Raw genomic sequence first — 19943 nt, forward strand, 5'->3', positions numbered from 1 at the left:
ATTTTTAACTGAATCAGACCCTCAATATGCCTTGTTCAAATGTATTAGGTTGGATTTGAATATCATCAATTAAAAAAAGAAATATTGAAGCTTCATATTAAAAGCGGGTACAATCTGTTTTTTTCAGCCAGTTCTTGCACATTACAGTGAAAGTTTTGAATTTTTTTATCAGTTTTATTTCATGTATTCTTTGTTCAAAGTCATCAAAGGACTCATGAAATAATAGAAACATTAGAAAAGTTTTATAAGGAAAAAAAGATTTGAACTCTCTTCAAAGAACCAGGTGGAGTCAGTTAACTCGATCATATTATGCAAATCCAAGTCCAGACCTGAAGCGTTACCATTTTCTAGAAAGGACCGTCAAACCCAACCAGTAGGGGGCAGCAGTCCGCATTTGCAGAGTTCAGTCCGCCTAAATGCAACAGAAAAGGAAGAAGGTAGAGGAAGAGGAGAGCACAGAAGATAAACAGACATGAAGATGACGGAGGGCAACAGTCCTGTGGACTTAGAAATAACAATGGACGACGTTCAGAACCTCGTTAAAAAGAAAGATAATATCGAGGAGCAGATACAAGCTTATTACGACGTCCTAGAAGACGTAAGTCAGCTGTTGGTTCAGGTTACTTAGCTGTAAACAAGCTAACCGCAGAGTACGTGAAGTTGTTTTTGCTAAGTTAACATGTTTTCCCCTCTGTGTTTGTGTTTACAGCAAGGTGTCGGAATTGAAGGTCCGCTGGTTGACGCGGAGGGTTTCCCGAGAGCTGACGTCAATATATACCAGATCAGGACAGCGAGACACAGTATTTCATGTAAGCTGTTCAGTGTCTTCAGTGACGCAGCACAAACCACAGCTCACCTGTCAGCACATAATAATCATGTCATCGGTGATATTTCTTTCCTTCTAACCAAAAGTATAGAGTTTCCGGTTGGGCTGCAACGATTATTCGATTATTAGTTGATTACTACTAAATGAATTGTCAACTATTTGTGTGTTTTTGTTCGATAATTTAAACAAGTTTTTTTGAAGTGAAGAATTTGCTCCATATAACAAAGAAATCGTTAAAACTGAATCATTTTGGGGGTTTTCCATACGTTCTGGAAAAGACTGATAAAGTTGTATTCAGAAAATCTATGGCTAAGAGCATACTGGAAAAGACACTTTCAAAGAACAAATTGTATAAAATTTGGATCTCTCTAAGCTGTTGCATCATCGAAAATATTAACGTTAACATTTAAAATTGAGTAGTTACATTAAAGAAAGTTCATGGATGATAATTCAAACATGGTAATTCTTGTCTTTCAGGCTTACAGAATGATCACAAGGCCATCATGGTAGAGATAGAAGAAGCCCTGCACAAGCTCCACGCCCGAGAGAAAGCTAAGCGGGAGCAAGATGAGGCGGAGGCCGGGGTGGAGGCGATGGAGCAGCAGGTCACTCTGCCTCCTCCATTTGCACGGGTGGATGCCGTCACGCAAGGCTCACCGGCCTTTGGAGCTGTGAGTACAGAGGAGTTTACTTGTCTGAAGTAAACTTCAACTGTTTGGGGTTTTTTTTAAGTTGAGACTCACACCTGCTCTTTTTTATCCAAGGGGCTCAAAATTGGTGATGGAGTCATTGAGTTTGGTTCAGTGAACACAGGGAACTTTCAGAACCTCCAGAATATTGCTGCTGTGGTTCAACACAGTGAAGGGGTAAGCTGCCAAAATCAGTCTCTGACTTAATCAGATTTTGTTTGTCTTCTCTTGCACATTTTTAAAACCGCATTTCCTCCTTGAATTGTGTATATAATCGCTGATCTTTCAGCTAAAACAGTGACTGAATTTGTTTTTATTCAGAACAATAATCTTTTTTGGAAATTGTGTTTTCACGTTGTTCTTATTTTAATCAGCACTGGCACTGAGTGTGAACTGCTATGTTGTGTCCTACAGAAACCATTACGTGTCTTAGTCGTCAGGGATGGAGAGAGAGTCCAGATGAGCCTGACTCCACAGCGATGGTCTGGCAGAGGTCTGCTCGGGTGAGTGCTGTCAACAATAGTTTCACAAAATGAAAGCGCCCATTTTTACTCCACTTTGAGGAAATTGGCCGAAAGCTTTTTGCGTTTCCATGGTTTTGAAACAGTGATCTCGATTGCTGCTACTGCTGTTGCTGTGATTGTTTTCAACAGAAGAAGACCCAGTATAGCTGTAGAAAATAATATACATGAGCTGACATAGATAGTAGATATGTTGAGAATTTCCTTTGTCAAAAAATGTTTCTGAATGGATCTACAGTATGTTCTGTAGCAAAGTAGTGATACTGGTAAAATATTCTTCTTCTATGGGGTTTGACGGCAGCATGCATCCATGATGTTGCATTACTGCCATCTTCTGGAATCAAAAAAATCCTACTCCACCCTGTCCTGTGTATTCTTTCTCATCTCCAGTCTAATGAAGTCTAGGGCTGTAATTTAAACAACAAGTCTATAATAGATTCAAACACCTAATACTCTATAAACAGAACAGATGTCAACAATTGTAATAATTGTTACTTTATTAACAGTGCTGCTAGAGCTCCAACGGCTTTAAACGTTAAATGTAAAGGCAAACGGCCCAACCTTATTTCTAATATTATTTGCCCGAACACAAGTCTTTCAACGGCAACGGTCAACCTCACCCTCTGTTGTCATGATCTGAATATTTGTTTATATTCATAGCCATCAATCAATCACCAGCCTTTGTTCTCCCTTTCAGATGCAATATTGTTCCAATCCGTCAGTGATCACCAAGTTCTGAGACATTTACCATCACCTTCCTTGCCCATGGATGGTTTTGCAAACTTAATATGTACATAGCACAGACATTTGCATCTGTTTTTCATCTTTATCCAAACTTGAAAGTATTCTTTATACAAGTACAGCCATCACAATGGGATTCATCGTTCTGTGTGTTTTTGAATACTAGCTGAATAAACATCACATCTCAATTCTTCATGTTTGAATTGTTCTTAATTTAAATATCCTGCAGTGATCTGAAGCACTAAACAATTATACAACCATTATCAATAAAGGTTAATTAAACTCTTAAAAAAAAAACAAAAAAAACATTCTGTGCTTTGAGGTCAAATTTTCCCACCTCTACAACATCATAGTTTATTGAGCTATAGAATAAGTTTATGTTGAACATATGATAATGATATCAAAATTATTTGTTTATTATATAAAAAACCTACAAACTTATTTTTCCCCCAAAGCATTATCTCAGTTACCATATTGAATTTCCAAAGGTTTATATGAAAATGAAAAAACAAACAAACAGGTGTGTAAACAAATGCTATATTCCAGAGCCAAATGTTTGACACATGATACATATTCAAAACATAAAAAAAGCATTTGGTCAGGTAAAATTTAACAGGAATTACCAAATAATTGTCTCTTAAATTTAAGTATGATGGAAGTAAAGTTTTGTAAAGCGTGTTACAGATCTACACCAAACAAAATGGTACATTCTGAATATGAAAGGAAAAACACATCAGCAAAAGTCACATTGACTGCTTGAGTTTCTTCTTTTTGGGTTTGACCATCTGTGGCAGCTGAATTTTGAAGGCAGTCCTAAAAATAAAAATCATTTTAGATCATATCAATGCCAATAAAGTGTAAATAAAACCACATTGTGTCATTACAGATATACACCAATTCTAATAAGAGGAAATATGCTTTGTTTTAAAACTGTAGTGTGTCACTTTTAAATATAAACAAATGTCCATTAGATTCAAACCAAAGTCAAATTAGTGCACACAATGCTGATTATACTCCTCATGAATCGTGTGTTTTTTTAGTATAGCGGCGTTTGGAACCTCGCCAGAGCAGGTACTAAAAAAGTACCAGGTACTATTGCTAATAGAATTTGCAGACTTAACAGAGGCAGGATAATAAGAGCAACAAGAAAAAACATCACCAAAAGTGACACACTGCAGCTTTATGTTACAATAACAGAACTTACTCGCAGGTTGTGCAGATGGGGCTGAAGTTGCAGAATACTTTGAAAAAAAACATGAGAAAGAATGTCAACACAAAAACACATCATCACTGGGGCTTTTGAAAGTGATTCAAAAAAAATGTTGTACCATTCCTTTGTGATGCAAACTTACTCGACAGACAAACTGAGCACACATAACCAATCTCAATGAGGTTGCGATGACAGAAACATGCAGCTCTGTAGTCCACGTGTACAGGTGGAGGCAGCACCAGCTGTGAACGCTGCTCTGAGTCAGGGAGGAACACCCACTGGAGGAAAAACACACACACACACAGGGATTTATCTTTACATTCAAACAGGAACTAAAAAAACATTCTCAGACTTGTATGAAGCTATATGCACTTACTAAAAGATACTGCGCCAGGGCAACTTTCTGTGGTAACCTAAGGTACAATCCTCCTGTTATATCACAGGCCTGAAAAAATAAACAAGTGAAGCTGAAGAGAACTGTGTAGGTTAGGACAGCACAACACTGAATCACATCATAGTGGCTACAGGGCCAGTATATTTAGTTCAGTCATTGTTAATCTACATATCTAATATAGAATCATGAAAACAGGCTATATAAAACAATTCAGACCTGACTGAGGTAGAATTTGTGTGTATACAGCAGCAGTGTGTGGACAGGTAAGAAGCATTAGGGACAGGGAAGAAGCGTTGATTTTGTGTTGATTTTAAGTTTGGCAATGGCTGCTTTATACATATATATACAACTGTGATATTCCATGGTCATACATAGTATAGTACTTTTACATTTTTAGAACAGTACACACTTTCATGATATAGGTTATAGTGATATGAGACTTCAGTACCTGCTGCAGGAGACCTGAGTCTGATGCCAACACACAGGCATCTATCAAGATGTTCTGTTTGAGAGAAAAACATTGATTTAAAATAAACACATATGAAACAAATAGGGATGCACAATATTGGATTTTTGCCCATATCCAATATGCCGATATATCGGGAGAACTTGGGCTGATAACCGACACCGATATATACGCCTTTCCTTTTGCCCAACTGCAACAGTTAGGTCATTTAGTCTCTTCTGTAATGAAATTAACATAATATTTTTCATAGTCATGTCGCAGCAGATGTTGATATAAAATATCTTTATGGTGCAAATTAAGATCAGTGGATCTTGGCGTGTTTGCAGATGTCCGGTAAAATTTAAACATATAATATCATGCATCCCTAGAAACAAATATTTCTTTCTTTTATTTTTCAAAGACCAACAACTTAACTGTGAAAAAAAAAATTCTAATACTGTGAGGAACCTTATTAATAACATACTTGCATATGAATCATTGTACAAATAAGAGGTCACCACAGAATGACCTTCACACACACACACACCTACCTGCTTCTGAGCAGCAAAAATCACATTCATAAAGTTCATGTACTGGAGGGCACAGTCCTCTGCTGCTTTAATCACCTGTACATGAACATGAAAAAGATTTGTTACAAATCAGGGGAATAAAACAAAAGCATTTCTTAATTTGAACTTGGCTTACCAATATTCTTGATTTAATCTCTTGTCCAACTAAACAAAAACATAAAAAGTGCGAAAATGAGAACAGCATCAAATGAAGGGCACTCTCTAAAGCTTGATGAAGAAAATATAATATTTACTTTCCAGCTCCTTTGAGACCCTGTGAATATCTGAATTGTTTAAAGGTTTAAGGAAACAAGCTCAACAACACTCAACATACATACAGGAAAAAACATTTAGATGTAATTTCTTTTCTTTTTCAACTGACTCGTAAGGGAAAGCCAGCTGTTTAAAAACCCCATGCAAAAAGATTTTTAACAAAACCAGCTCACAACAAGAACAAAATATAAACCTAATTGTAAAACTGTACAGGTACCACGATATCAAAGATGTAACAAAAATATGACTTTTCTCTCCATTACAGAGAGATATCTGTATGAAACTATTGTGAGGATACAGCAGAGCGCTTTGGCAAGAGATCCAGCCAGCAGAGTGTCTGTTGAATTTCCCCTCACTTCAGCTGCAAATCAGAAGTTTTGATAATAAATTCGACGTCATGAGGCAGGACAACAGAAAATACAGTACGTTTAGTCGATTACACTCAGGCGATACAAGCTTGTACCCACTTTTTGACAGAACATTCCTGATCTCTTCAGCAATGAGGTTGTTGGTGACTGAAAGCAGCTCGTACTTCCCGTCCCCGCTGAAAGACGCATCATCTGCGCCACTGTCCCCGGCTTTCCAGCTCTTACTGGGATACAGGAAGGGACTGAAACAAAGTGAGTGGGAGACTCACTTATTAATCATGGCAGTGGGGACAGGAGAAATACATGTATTCCAGAAAATGGCAGTGAGAGCGGTAGCATTCAGAAATGTATGTACCCATGCGACAATATAAAGTACTGCATTATAGGTAAATGTCATGTAGGTGATCGTATACTGTAACTATTTTACCTTATATGTAAGCAGCTTTTAAACATTTTTATTAACTATTAGGTTACACATGGTCCAGGGGCACAAAACCTAAAGGCCAGGTCCACCCAAGTGTTACAGGATAATTTAACTCTTGAGGGACAAGAGATTATTAATTGGAGAGGAAAGGAGAAACGTGTTATGTTTTAAGCCCTTTGTCCTACCTGTCCTGACAGTGACTTGCAATGACAGCCAGCTTGTTTGTCCTGCTCATGGCCATGTGTGAGTTGCCCATCACCACAACTGCATCCAAACACCTGGACAAAGTGAACTAGACAGAGACAAGAGGACAGTGGCTGTTGAAACTGCCACTAACGTCTTATCTCGGTTTTTCTTTTCCAGTAAAGTTAACAGTAACTTTACCTCAGGCTCACGGTGAGCTTGCTGACCCCACCATATCGGATTTACATCCACAACGATGACCAACAGATTGACCTCTTCCTCTGCAGACAACAGTGACACATTAAAGGGTAAGTTCTGTGCTCAGTGAAGGGGCTATGGGCCACTTTTTATTCACACACACACACACACACACACACACACACACACACACACACACAACACACACATACAACACATGTGTAGAAGGTAGAAAAACTATGGTCAAACTATCTGACATGTGAATTTTAAAGCCCTCCTTACAAAAGCTTTTACGGTAAAAAGCCGGGGAACCAATCAATCGACATCGGGTTTTCAAAATAAACCACCATCTCTACACACATATAATGGAAATACTTTGCCAAGAGGACCAAACAATGGTTTATTTTGTGGCCACATTTAAGATTTACAAACGTTGAAGTGGGTAAAAATGATTCGTTCTCCTAAACCGATACAGGAAGTCAGCCCTAAAGGTTTTTGTCACGTTGGCAGAGATAACACACATGTCCTCCCTGCAGTCCTAATATTGGAGTTACAAAAAAACCTAGGTCCTATATCACATCTTTGATGTAAACGCTCTTGTTTAATTATCTGTTCTTTAGACTCACAACGCCAAACGTACAAGATACGACCTTACCTGATGCCATGATCACAGCAGCAACACAAAGGAACACCGGAAAGCGAAATAAAAGTTATTGCCCTGGAGTTTTATCTTCTGTTAGCCTCCATACTTGATCTCAAAATGTACACGTTTGAAAACGAACTCTTATTTTCACATTATCAGTTCTCACTTTAGCTAGAAGACATCAACCAGCCTACGTCACTATTACTTCTTCGTCTTCTTCTCCGGCAGCTTGTCTACGGTGTAGTGCATTACTGCCACCCACTGGTGTTACAGCGTCATTACTACTTTTGCCACCTGTCACCAATATGTTCAAGTACATGCTACATAATATAATAAAGTCCTTTGCGCTTACTTTTGTGAAGCATTTATTCGATTCTGTTATCATAATAAAGTCATAATTTCCTTTAATCCTGATGCCATCTGACTGTATGTTGGTGCTTGAAGCTGTTGTTTGTATTCTGCCTTGTCGAAAGTCGAAAAGTTTGTTATAAATAAACGTATTTTAGAACTGTGGGGGTATTCTGTCGTGTAGTAAGTGCAAGTAGGAAAACAGAAATGTCAAATGAATACTGCATTCAAAATGGTACACAAGACCTTATGGGCTATAAATAAAATGTACTGGTATCAGTTAAGTTTCTCTTGTGCATACAGTCCCTGTGATTGTTGTATTATTATGTCTTTATATAACTGATTTGCTTTATAGTAGCAATACACCAGCACTAGCATTTGCTATTGTGGCTGGTTGATGTGGAACTCAAAGAGTTACTTTTATAGTTATTATTTAGCAATGCATCATGTTACTATCTGATCTGTTTTGGTTGTACAATCTTAAATTAGCAGTTGGTATCTATAGTTAGCTGGAGTAATGAGTAGAACGTTCCCCTGTGAAATATGATGTCATGGATATATCAAGTTTAAAATGGAAGCACTCATGTACACTGCCTCATATTTGTACTTAGCAACTGTACACAGTCACAGAGTTCTACTCAGTGACTGTGACTAAAATACACATGTGGTTGCACAGGGCCTTTAAAGGAAAGTAGTTTGGAAACCAAAAAAGATTCTATTCAGAATTTAATTCCTGAAAAGCAGGAAAATCCCATATTGGATAAGATATGAAACCCAAAAATGACATATTTACGGATGTGATCATCGTGTGCTGTATTACTATGCTTTCTGAACTTTATACAACAAACCATTTTGAAACAATACACATCCTGAACATCCTCCTCAACAAAACACGATACATTTGATTGTATGATCAATAAATCCTTGATTATGTGGCTATTTCCTGGGTTTAAATTTTGGTCAGACCAGTGAGGCTGTCCTGTATTTCTCAGTCTGGTAGACATCTGACTCAATGACCTTGATGGAGTCATTCAGTGTTACATATACATCGCCGTTAACTTCTGTGACGTTGTGAATCCTCTGTTTGACTCCCTTGGAGCACCAGTGAGTTCTCAGTGGTTTAGCAGTCGGATCATCCACAGCTTGATAAAGCCCTTCCCCTTCTGCTAGTGTGATCTTGTACTTGTGCCACGGACACACGATGCACAGTCGCCCATTGAACTCCTAAAGGTGACAATTGTGATTAGACAGAGATACCTTAATATTAATACAGTTTTATTTGAGGCTTCAAATAACTTTCAATTAACCTTCTGCCTCTCCCTGCATTTGTCATTTTTGTAGACTTGTTTGTGCATAATACAGTAAATAATAACAATAGTGATACATTTGATTAGTAGAACCCATTACACAGGAATTAAATTCACAAAGAGACTCACAAGAATAAATAAAAAAGAGAAGATGTGAAAACAAATAAAATTATTTAAAAAAATTAAAAAGTGATAGATACAGAGAAAACACAAAATAGACAGGCACAAAATAGAATAAAAAAGTAAAGTAGTTGCAGCTATTGTGGCAGTTTTGTGCTTGATTTTTGTATTATTCCGATACTGAGAGCAGTAGGATACTGACCTCAATGTCTCCATGCTTTAATGCACCACCTGAATCTGAAAAAATTTTATTATACAGATTAGACACTTAACATTTCAAGTAACTTTCACTTTACTAGTTAGAAAATTCCACATTTCATACTGTGTTATATCTAGAGCTGAAACGATGAATCAATTATTAATCAATTACTAAATTAATCGACAACTATTTTGATAATCAATTAATCGTTTGAAGCTTTTTTCATGATTAAAACAAGATTTCCAATTGTTTAATCTTCTTAAATGTGAAAATGTTCTTAATTTCTTTGCTCTGGATAACAAAGAAATCATTAAGAGTCAATAGTTTTGGTTTGTGGACAAAACAAGACATTTGAGAACCTCATCATTTCCAGGTTTGAAGAACACCGATCAACATTTTTTAAGATTTTCTAATTTTTTATGGACCAAACGATCAAAAGATTAATCAGTTATGAAAATAATCGTTAGTTGCAGCTCTAGTTATATCCTAAAACTAAGTCTTAAAGTTAAAGATCTGAGTACCAGCCATATTGTGCTCACTTCCTATGGTTTATATGTTAATGGTCCACACGTCAATACAAAGCACATACAAGCACACACAGAGCTTACGGTAGCAGCGCATGTCCAGAGCATGAAGCTGTCCCTCGTGGTACAAGACCAGTACATCTCTGCATCCATTCACCAGCTTGGTAACGCGCCCTGCCTTCACTATGTCCTCTTTCCTCCCAATGAAGTGTGAGTCACAAGGAGGTGATGAAGGGTGGAAGGGAGGTGATGAAGTCAGCGATGTCTCCTCTTTAGAGAACATGTTGGTCCCTTCAAACAACAGGTTAAGAAGTCATTTTTTGCTTGAGAACATGATTAATTTACAGTTGGTCAATTTATAAAGAATAGTGATGTTATGCCAACCTGTTGGACTTAAGAAAATAAAAAGACCAAAAGCCTAATGCAAAGGGCAATCTTGTGACCCTGTAAGACCTAGTCTCATTTAGTCCACAAGTGCTGCAACAAGTGATTATTTTCATTATCAATTCAGCTGTCAATTATTCTTGATTAATCAATTTTTTTTTGTGTATAAGCAGAGATATTCAGTTTTTCTGGTTTCTATATCATATGAAAGAAGAGGAAAATAGAAAACACATTTGAATTTAAAAAGACACTAAAATTATAAATTAATTATCAAAGTAGTTGGCATTATCTCATTGCAGCCCTAAGGTCCACCATCATGTCACCTGTACTCTATGTAGTCTGGCACATGAGGAACTGAGTGAAGAAAAATACATAATGTGGTATTCATTTCTGTTTCTGGAAGTTTTGAAGAAATATAAAGGCTGTGTGTTACATCAAATATAATCCCCAAGAAAACACACACACACACACATTAAGAGAATTCCCAAATACAGAGCCCCCAGTGTCCATTTATGTGCTGTTATGGTGTAGAATATTCATAGTACAGCTATAAGTAAATAGACTATCAGTATTATTATGGTACATTTGCAGACGATTGTATTGTCTGAGATGAAACGGCTTAGCATAGCATTAATGCTAGCTCTCGTTCTCTCTCGTGTCACTATTATAGACTTTGTGTTGTGTTGTTTTATTTATGTATTTATTTACCCACCTCTTTACTTGGCGTTTCATGATTTTGTTCATTTCCAAATAGCCACACGATGTGATGTTTATTTTTTGTTTGTCCGTGTCCCTTCTCAGCCGCCGTAGCACGTATTCTTCATTGCTTGGTGGCGTTGTTGTCAATCCTAGTGGCACGTTACCGCCATCTACTGAACTGGAGTGGGAATATTTGTAACCGCTTTTCTGCTTTACATTCACGAAAGGATACATCTTTTTCCCCAAGTTTTCTTATGTTACTGTGTTGTGGTCTGATGTTCACGATTAATCATCTCTGAAAATAGACAGTATACCTCAGTTTACCTTCAATAATATCATATCATAGAGTGGATTCCAAAGTATCTGACTCTGCTACATTACAGTTTTCACAGTATTTAAGAAACCCACAGCCTTTATGCACAACGTTACTAATTATTTCATGCCATTAAATATAATGCATAAAAACAATAATAAGGCCAAAAGACTGTACACATCGCAGTCTAATTCTCTGCTTATTTAATTCTAGCCTTGCTCCTTTGTGCTCCTTTTTTGTTCAATTTTATTTTATTTCTGTTACATGTTCATGTACTAGGACGACCCAACCTTATCCCCACTGCAGTTGTAATAATTATTATTATTAGCGGATATAACCAGCCAAACAGTAAACTATAAATATATCCGTAAATAAATAATAAATAATAAATGAATACATAGATACATGCATCCACACATAGGCTACCAATACAGATATAGACATGCATCTTCTGTTGATGATAATCATAAAAATAACAGCACTTGCAACTTTGTGATAGATAAGAAAGATCGAGCTTTGGTAGATAGACATGATAGACAGACATGAAAGTCATCAAAGATTTGGAAGCGCTGTAAAGAATTTGTGATGAATAATGAAGGCAAATGTATCTGTGTGTGTAGTGGCTCCACCACCTGGTCAAACAGGTGTTGCGTTCATTGACAGCAGGAAATTTCAAACGTCCTCTCTCTGGGGACATGGAGATAGCAGCACAACTCATGCAGCTCGCAAATATTCATGGATAAATGTCTCTTGAGTCACCTCGCTGAGATGAAATGGGGCCTAAACTCTGTCTGGTGTGAATCTGGTAAGTCTTATGTTCCTTGTTGCCTATGTTGTTAGAAAAGCAGTTAGAAAAACGTTGAATTTTTTTTAACTCCAAAAGGCTTTTACGGTGAAAAGCTTTCGAAACAATGAAGCGAACTGGTTTGTAAGGATATCGACATCCGGGTTTTGAAATAAACACAGCGCTGTACCTCTATGTACACGTTCGTTTGGAAAGAATAACGAAAATCCTCAGCTATATGTTCCAGAGGCCTAATAACTGAAATTTGAGAAAGTGTATTAAGGGAATTCTCTATAAGTTTCTCTATGGCTACTAGCATACTACAAATCAGACAATTCTACTCTACTATTAAATGTCACACATTAGTACTTTTAAATCGGTGTTTTTATTTTGAAAACCGGATGTCGACAACCTTATAAATCAGCTTGATTCATTGGTTGGCAGTTTTTACCGTAAAAGCCTTGGCAAGGAGCACGTTAACATTCACTGTCAGATAGTTTGACCACATTAACAGTAATTTCAGTACTTTACTGTTCACCATTGGATATATTCGATTTTTAAAATTTTGTACTTACTTAAACTTGTATTTTATTTATTTTGTTTTGTGGAATTACTTTGTTTTATTTTATTTCAACTCCCCTGTCTATAATTCACCTAACACGGTCCCTGGAATTTTTTTGTTTTCTTTTTCGGCGTTCCTTGGCTGACACAAATTTCAGAACCTCTGACTCAGCTTGAATTAAATGCAATTCACTCTGAATCAGATGATCTAGAACATTTCATTGTTTCATATGTACAGTGAACAGCTCTCTCACCTAAGGCATGCATATGAAGAGGGCTTCATATAGCATGGCTATTCCAGTTGAGTTGCTTGGCTGTGCAATCTATATTTATCATATTTGCTATGATACAGAAATGTGTGACATGACTGCACTGTGCTGTCCTGGCTTCTTACTAAAGCAAGTGTCAAATTTCACTATCATACCATATCATGACCTATGCTTTGCCCATTCCCATTCAACTGTACAGTGTGTTAAGTGGTGTGGCTGTAGTGTGGAGCTCATGTAGTGTGAATGCTGTAGTTTATTTAGTTATTTTCCATTCACGTTTATCCCATTGTCATAGAATAACAGTTGTACAGCGACTCTATGTATATACATTTACTTTTTGTGACCAGTTTACTAAACCCACATGACTGCCATTCACAGGTTAAATTGAGTAAATAAAATTACAACAAAGAGGAAGAACGGGGGAAAAAAATGAAAATCTACCTGAAAGAGTGTCTCAGTGCTTTCGGGCTACAGCATCACTATGCCAGGTAAGAACTCACACTCACACAAACAGGACATCCAGCACATGTTGTTGTCTCTCTGACTAATCTTCTGTCTGCTGTCTTGTCAGGTTTATGTCAATGGGAATTCGTTGTGTTGCCCACCTTTCTGCACTCATCATGGAGGACTTTCCCATCCTAGGAATCCGCACTATGGAGGAAAGGACTCGACTGTTCAATCTGATCCAAATGGTCAAAACTCTGGACTCTCTTGAATATGAGGACGAAGACGGTGATGATTACATTGAAAATGCTGGTGCTAAAGGCTTTGCTGTAGTGAATGGTTGTTTTACTAATGACGGCTGCGTGGGTCATGATGAAGATATCGATGATGCTGAGAATGAGAGGGACTTTGTCGTGAATAGGCAGAATGCAGCCACATTTGACAGACCATCATGCCTTCGCAGACGGCCTGATCTCAGCCACAGAAGCACTGATCATCATCAGAGGCTGCCTTCTCGTCCCATACGCTCTGCTCCTGTCTACACTGGCCATAATGTAAATGCCATGTCAGTCCATGGCAAAGGCTCAGCCACACCTGGGAGAGACAACCACATTACAGAATACCAGAGTCACCCATCTAATCATCTCACAGGAGGAGACACCAAGGACAACTCTTGCGCCAGATCTTTGGTGATCAGATCACCAAAGTGTGCGTCAGTCTACCAACAAAAACCCAGGCCTGCAACAGTGGTGTCAAAGAGGTCTAACGGCAAACCATCTGGGCTCAAAGACCCGAAAAGCAAGAAGGATAAAGTTCTCACAGAAATTAGCAGTAACGGGGATTCTGGATTCGTGACTAATTCACCACCCATTTATGAATCAAAGAGAACACCTGGCTACAACTACGGACTACCACGGAGTTCCACTCCTGCTCTGAACAAAAAGTGAGTGGCAGTGGTTTGTATTGCCATAACTGCTTCCAGGTATAAGTACAGTTAGTGAATATGAAAGATATTTAGAGATTAGTAACAATAGTGTCCACACATTTTAAAACTTATTTTACTCATGGAATGTTTTTCCTTATATTATTTGTTTGCAAAGTGTCTGAGCATCTTGGACACTATCATCCTTAATCCTATGTGTGTGTGTGTGCTTGTATTTGTTATTGCTTTATGACCCTTTCTGGCATAAACACAGACCTTGTCAAGACCAGCAGTCCCCATGGAGACCATAACCTGGTCCTTATGAGGCAGAATGTAATTTCTGAGAAACTGGTTAAGTTAAGAGCTAAGATTTGAATAGTGGTTAGGTATTAACTGGTCATGATTAGGGATAACGCGTTGGTTATGCTGTCCAAATTAATTGTCTCAAAAGGAGAATATCTGTGCAAACCCATTTATGTCTGTGGGTGTGTGCTCAGGAGGCAAGGAGAGCAGCGGATTTGTGTGTGCGTAAGGAAAAGACCTCTGACGTGTGCAGAGAGCAGGAGAGGTGAAGCAGATGCTGTGACGACTTCAGACGGAGAGTGTGTTGTCATCAATGAAACCAAAGTAGCTTTGGATCTCACACAATACATTCTGCAGGTAGATGTTATTGTTTTGTCTGAAATTGTGTTTTTGTTCTATATTATCACTGTGATTAAAGACACTAATGGCAGTGTCTCACGCACAGAATGTGAAACTGTAATGAGATGAATTGCTTGATTTATACAACTGGATATTTACTTTACTCTTACTTTGGCCTCTGCAGCACAGGTTCTTCTTTAACCAGGTATTTGGAGAAGAGAGTTCCAATGAGGAAGTGTATCAGAGAACAGCCTATCCTCTGGTGCAGCACATGCTCAGTGGGTAGGTATATATACACGGTGACAAAAATTGTTGGTGACCTTGCAGCATATAGAAACAATGATTTGTTCTTCCTGAAATGTAAAAGTCAGACTTAAATTTGCTAAAAAAAAAATGCATGTTGACAAGTCACAAAGCTTCTTGGAGAATATTCTTTGCCACCAAAGTGAAAGGCTACCAACAAATTTGTCCACATCTGCACTCCTCTCACCCACATTCCTTTCAATTCAAATATAATGAAGTCAGTTTTAGGGTTTAAATATGAAGAATGCCTGTGATATTTTCAGCTATATGCTTCTGTGAATCTGTGTGTCCTCTATCCTTATTTGTCTTGTGTATGTCCACAGAGGCGAGGCCACTTGCTTTGCATATGGCCAGACAGGTGCGGGGAAGACTCACACCATGTTGGGCTCAGCCACAGGGAAGCCTGGATTGTATGAACTTGCAGTCCGGGACATCTTTACACACTTGTCCACCTCTCATGTGCAAAATCAGGTGTATGTCAGTTTCTTTGAGATTTACTGTGGCCACCTGTATGACCTGTTGGACCACAGGAAAAGGTGTGTGTGCGTTTGTTAGAAGGACATGTTGAAAGTAGTTTGTTGGTTTTGTATGTGTTTTATATCTTGTTTCCTCTCCCTCTGCTCATCTGTCTGTAGGTTGTTCGCGAGGGAGGACAGAAAGAAAGCGGTTCAAATTGCCGGATTGCGGACTGTCAGGGTGGAGTCGGCCGACTCACTGCTGGAGGTTTATCTCTTTAAAATACATGCTTTCATATGCAAACAGCACATTCTAGAGTTGCTGCTCTGATTCACACTCCAAATGTCTTACTCACCATGGCAGAGGATAGAAAATTCTGTTTGTTCTGTAGAATCAAACTTTGCTTGCATTGTCTTATTTCTTCAAGCCAAAAGACAGTAACATTACCTAAGGTGCAAATCTGTGATCCTGATTCTATAAAGTCATACACATCCTCACCAATGCACCAGCAAATTTGATACAGTGGCTACTTCACCCTCTTTAAAAACCTCGATCTCTCTCATTCTCTCTCCCTTGTCTCCTCATCATCCCATTGCCCCTAAAAAAGGTGATTTCACAGGGCATTAAGGAGCGCAAGCAGGGGACGAATGGAGTAAATGCACTTTCTTCTCGGTCTCATGCCTTGCTTGAAATTCAGCTCAAAGGTGAAAACCTCCAGTCATCTGGCAGGTGAGTCCCAGCGCTCAATGGGCTTTATTGTTATCTTAACAACTCCATGACGTGCAGTCTTTGTAATAGTTTTGACTTAAAAAGGTTTTGACAAAAAAGCCCATTGGCACTCGTATAACATGATTGACTCAAGACATGTGTCTGTGTGCCTGTAGAATTTGGTTTGTGGACCTTGCAGGAAGTGAGAGGGCATCAGACACCAAAGATCCAAACAGACAGAGTCGTATCGAGGGCGCTGAGATAAACCAGAGCCTGTTGGCTGTAAGCGCCGCGTGCACACATGTTCATACACTCTGAGATCACACATATAAATCAAAGGTATGATGAAGTTCTTTTTGTTTGTTTTTCAGCTCAAAGAATGTATCCGGACTCTCGATCAAAAGAAACAGCACATACCTTTCAGACAAAGCAAACTTACACAGGTAGTGAGAAATTAAGGACATATTCACATGTCCGTTTTAAGTATTTTTTTTTTTTATCAAGTGTGCTTGATCAAAAAACAAAATGTCTGTTATTTTCATGGTGCTTTTCATTCTTCTCATTCTAGGTTTTAAAGGACTCATTTATTGGTGACTCTCTGACATGCATGATTGCCAACATTTCACCTTGTCGTTTAGCGACCGAACACACACTTAATACACTGAGATATGCTGATCGGTAAGTGTTTGTGTGTACGTGTGTATTGAGGGGATGCAGTGGGAGAGGTATTGCATATTAGTTGCTGGAACATCTCTGGATCTATTTATTGAGTAGTGTGACTACACCTCAAGATGTTAAATCTGTTTTATGTTTCACAGTGTGAAAGAGTTGACAAAACAGGAATGTCTGAGAGGAGGAAATGTGGTGAAAATACCAGTCATCACCCGAAAGGAAATCCCCCCCAAAAAGCAGAAGTTGGTAACACAAAGAGAAGATTTTAGTCCCACCACACCTCATACAAGGTCGTCCACGGAGGACACAAATCTTTGCTTCACGCCCAAGAACAGCAGATGGGGAGAAGAAACAAGTGCAGTGGGCAGAAGAGAGACTGGACTTGAACGTATTACACCAGTGAATGTCTGGGTGGGTGATAAAAATCATAGGCGGGAGAAAGCAGGTGAAAGAAAAGGTAGAAGAAGAGATAATGGGAGGGATAGAGGAATTAACAGTCACTCTGGTAATGACCAGAACACCAGAGCAGGCCCGGAAGTGGGACAGATAAGAAATGAGCAGCCTCTCCTGTATGATGTACGAAGATATTTACCTCATAGACAAACAGAGAGACAGCGCGCGGACAGGGTCTCAGGTACAATGACAGCTAACGTAGCAGCACAAATGTCAAACGGCTATCAGTTTGAAGACATGGCTGCAGAGGGTGAGAAAGAATTGAGTTCCACCGAGGACATGGCTGATGGAGTGTGGAGCAATGAGGGTGAAGGAGGCCCGCCTCATTTTCAGTCAACCCATAAGCAAGTTCCAGCAAAACGACCTCTCTCTCAAGCCTGGGAAATGAGCCCTAACAACCATTCTCCTGAATCAAAACATACCAGGTGCACTTCAAGCTCTTTGGGCAAACACTTTTCAAGCTCTCCATCAACCACACAACCTCCCTCTCCTTGCATCACACGGATTCGAGCTAAAAGACCAGCTAAACCTCCGAGGAAACCTTCTGAAAATCCAGCATATTCTCAGACACACGGCCACCTAGAGGTCAAAACCAATTTATCTGTTTTACCTCAAAATGAGACCTATGCAGATTATCTGGACCCCCTCAGCATGTCTTTGCTTCAAGTGGACCAACAAGTTGCCACGGCCTCATTCCTCCAAGGGAAACACAATAACCTGCCACTCGGTCTGCTTGAGAATGGACGGGCCGAAAACGGCAGAGAAGTGAAAAAAGAGTTGGTGGGTAAAGTTTTAGAGGATGAAGTTGAAGACATTCCTCGGTCTCTTCTGCAGCTGCTCAAAGCAAAGACCCACTGCCCTCACACCTCTGACCCTGTGAGTGCTGTTAAGCGCTCAGATGGAGGAAAAGACATGTGTTGTTCCACACATGAACACTGTCAAAGAGGTAAGTGTGAGTTTGCTGAGAGTATGTAACAGCTAGTGTTTACAAATGTGATTGTGTTTTTTTTTCTTTTTTTAATTCAGGTTGGCCAGAACCTCCTGTGCCTGATGTAAAGTTGTCTCCCTCGAAAGACATGGATTGCGCACAGTAAGGATTCACATAATTGTGAAGAGATATAGAAAATGTAGTTTGTGTACATGTTGAGGTAATGATACAAATGTAGTGAACTTGCTGTGTATTTCAGGGCAATGGCACATTGTAGTCAATATTATGATTAAAATATCTCTTTTACAACCAACCCAACTTCAGGTGCCGTGTTGTCCAGGCCCACTGGGAGCAGTTTGAGGAGATGAAAGATCTATGTCATACGGAGGGGACACTTCTGTGCCAGCAACCCAATATGGTCAGAATAAATCTTAACCCTGTACACATTTCTATGTTCTCCACCAGTTTTTATTGTTTTTATCACACATTTGTTGACCCTCTCTTGTTGTCTCTCTGCCTTAAAGACATTTGGAGAATATGTCCAAAAGCTGGAAGAGATCATGGAAAGGAAGGCCCGTTGTTTCCACAACATGAGAGCTCAGCTGAAGCCATATTTGAAGCGCAGTCATTCTGACCAAGCACACAACTACTGAAGATATCATGATCATCAGATTACTTGAATTAACAATGTTAATGAGCAGGAATATTAACATGTCCTAGTGCAGCTGAAGAAATGCTGGTAATTCAAGACTATTATGACATTAATAGTTTAATACACTATGGGCATTGAGGACCTTGCTATGCATATTAGAAGTGTTTTTTTTGTTTGTTTTTAAATCGTGTTACCTATGTTCAAGAGACTTTGAAGCTCACTGAACAATAGAAAAATATCACTTGGTATGTGTGTGAGTGCGTGTGTGATTATTTTTTTGTCTCACAGAATTGATTTGTTTTGTTTGTTGGCATGTCCCACAACTGTGTAAACCTGTATTACTGTTTGTTTTATTATGCTTTGAATGTATGATACTTTTCATTTAAGCCGAACTTTGGCAAGACTAGTCTTGGTTGACTAGACTTTCATAGTTCTTGGTCTTTGAAAACAAAACAAATATTTTGCTGCATTTTGTGACATAACCTTGACATCAAAAAACGCCAAGCTCTATCTGGACCATGACGTGTTTGAGTGAGGTCGGTCTTACAAATAAGCTCCCAAAAATGTACATGATTGTAAAGCAATCATACAGGTGTGTATTCATTTTTTGTGATGAATATGATATTTGTAATTTTTGAAAGAACCCTTACATTTTTAAACTGAACTAAACTTACCTTCTGATCATATGTGCCATGTGTTGTGAAGTATTTATTTTATATCAGGAATAGCATGTGTTGTTGTACCTGCTCTGGTTATTCTTTTTTTCATCAT

At 38.6% G+C, this 19943-nt stretch overlaps 4 protein-coding genes across 6 annotated transcripts; 2 read left to right on the top strand and 2 right to left on the bottom strand.

Annotated features, from left to right (window-relative positions):
* Positions 1 to 347: 347 nt before the first annotated feature.
* On the top strand, positions 348 to 7586 carry psmd9 (proteasome 26S subunit, non-ATPase 9). Of its 3 annotated transcripts, XR_009241111.1 has the most exons (7): positions 348 to 598; positions 710 to 809; positions 1304 to 1497; positions 1591 to 1692; positions 1930 to 2018; positions 6824 to 6951; positions 7462 to 7586. XR_009241111.1 is itself a non-coding variant. In XM_058635706.1 (6 exons), exons 1-6 carry the CDS (start codon positions 473 to 475, stop codon positions 6858 to 6860), a joined length of 648 nt encoding a protein of 215 aa, XP_058491689.1. In that variant the 5' UTR covers positions 348 to 472; the 3' UTR covers positions 6861 to 6956. The 3 variants fall into 3 exon arrangements, 2 of the variants coding, with proteins under 2 accessions (XP_058491689.1, XP_058491690.1); XM_058635706.1 differs by lacking the exon at positions 7462 to 7586 and having other exon boundaries at positions 6824 to 6956; XM_058635707.1 differs by lacking the exons at positions 6824 to 6951; positions 7462 to 7586 and adding an exon at positions 2734 to 2970 and having other exon boundaries at positions 363 to 598.
* On the bottom strand, positions 3301 to 7636 carry gtf2h3 (general transcription factor IIH, polypeptide 3). The gene is made up of 13 exons (XM_058635705.1): positions 7497 to 7636; positions 6845 to 6924; positions 6646 to 6752; positions 6136 to 6278; positions 5967 to 6029; positions 5650 to 5679; positions 5532 to 5560; positions 5378 to 5452; positions 4830 to 4883; positions 4364 to 4432; positions 4130 to 4265; positions 3982 to 4018; positions 3301 to 3590 (listed from the first exon to the last, which is right to left on the bottom strand). The coding sequence occupies exons 1-13, from the start codon at positions 7504 to 7506 to the stop codon at positions 3521 to 3523; spliced, it is 903 nt and encodes a 300-aa protein (XP_058491688.1). The 5' UTR covers positions 7507 to 7636; the 3' UTR covers positions 3301 to 3520.
* A 992-nt stretch (positions 7637 to 8628) lies between these two features.
* LOC131463737 (Rieske domain-containing protein) lies at positions 8629 to 11232 on the bottom strand. Its single transcript, XM_058635708.1, has 4 exons — positions 11079 to 11232; positions 10067 to 10273; positions 9462 to 9496; positions 8629 to 9056 (listed from the first exon to the last, which is right to left on the bottom strand). The coding sequence occupies exons 2-4, from the start codon at positions 10263 to 10265 to the stop codon at positions 8793 to 8795; spliced, it is 498 nt and encodes a 165-aa protein (XP_058491691.1). The 5' UTR covers positions 10266 to 10273; positions 11079 to 11232; the 3' UTR covers positions 8629 to 8792.
* A 587-nt stretch (positions 11233 to 11819) lies between these two features.
* LOC131463734 (kinesin-like protein KIF24) lies at positions 11820 to 19856 on the top strand. Its single transcript, XM_058635703.1, has 15 exons — positions 11820 to 12183; positions 13371 to 13480; positions 13564 to 14379; positions 14856 to 15018; positions 15185 to 15282; positions 15627 to 15839; positions 15939 to 16026; positions 16367 to 16488; positions 16644 to 16749; positions 16839 to 16910; positions 17036 to 17145; positions 17286 to 18538; positions 18619 to 18682; positions 18845 to 18938; positions 19045 to 19856. The coding sequence occupies exons 2-15, from the start codon at positions 13422 to 13424 to the stop codon at positions 19171 to 19173; spliced, it is 3387 nt and encodes a 1128-aa protein (XP_058491686.1). The 5' UTR covers positions 11820 to 12183; positions 13371 to 13421; the 3' UTR covers positions 19174 to 19856.
* The last annotated feature ends 87 nt before the right edge of the window (positions 19857 to 19943 follow it).

This window comes from Solea solea, chromosome 8 (genome assembly GCF_958295425.1).
Source record: "Solea solea chromosome 8, fSolSol10.1, whole genome shotgun sequence".
In the NCBI taxonomy this organism is placed as follows: Eukaryota; Metazoa; Chordata; class Actinopteri; order Pleuronectiformes; family Soleidae; genus Solea; species Solea solea.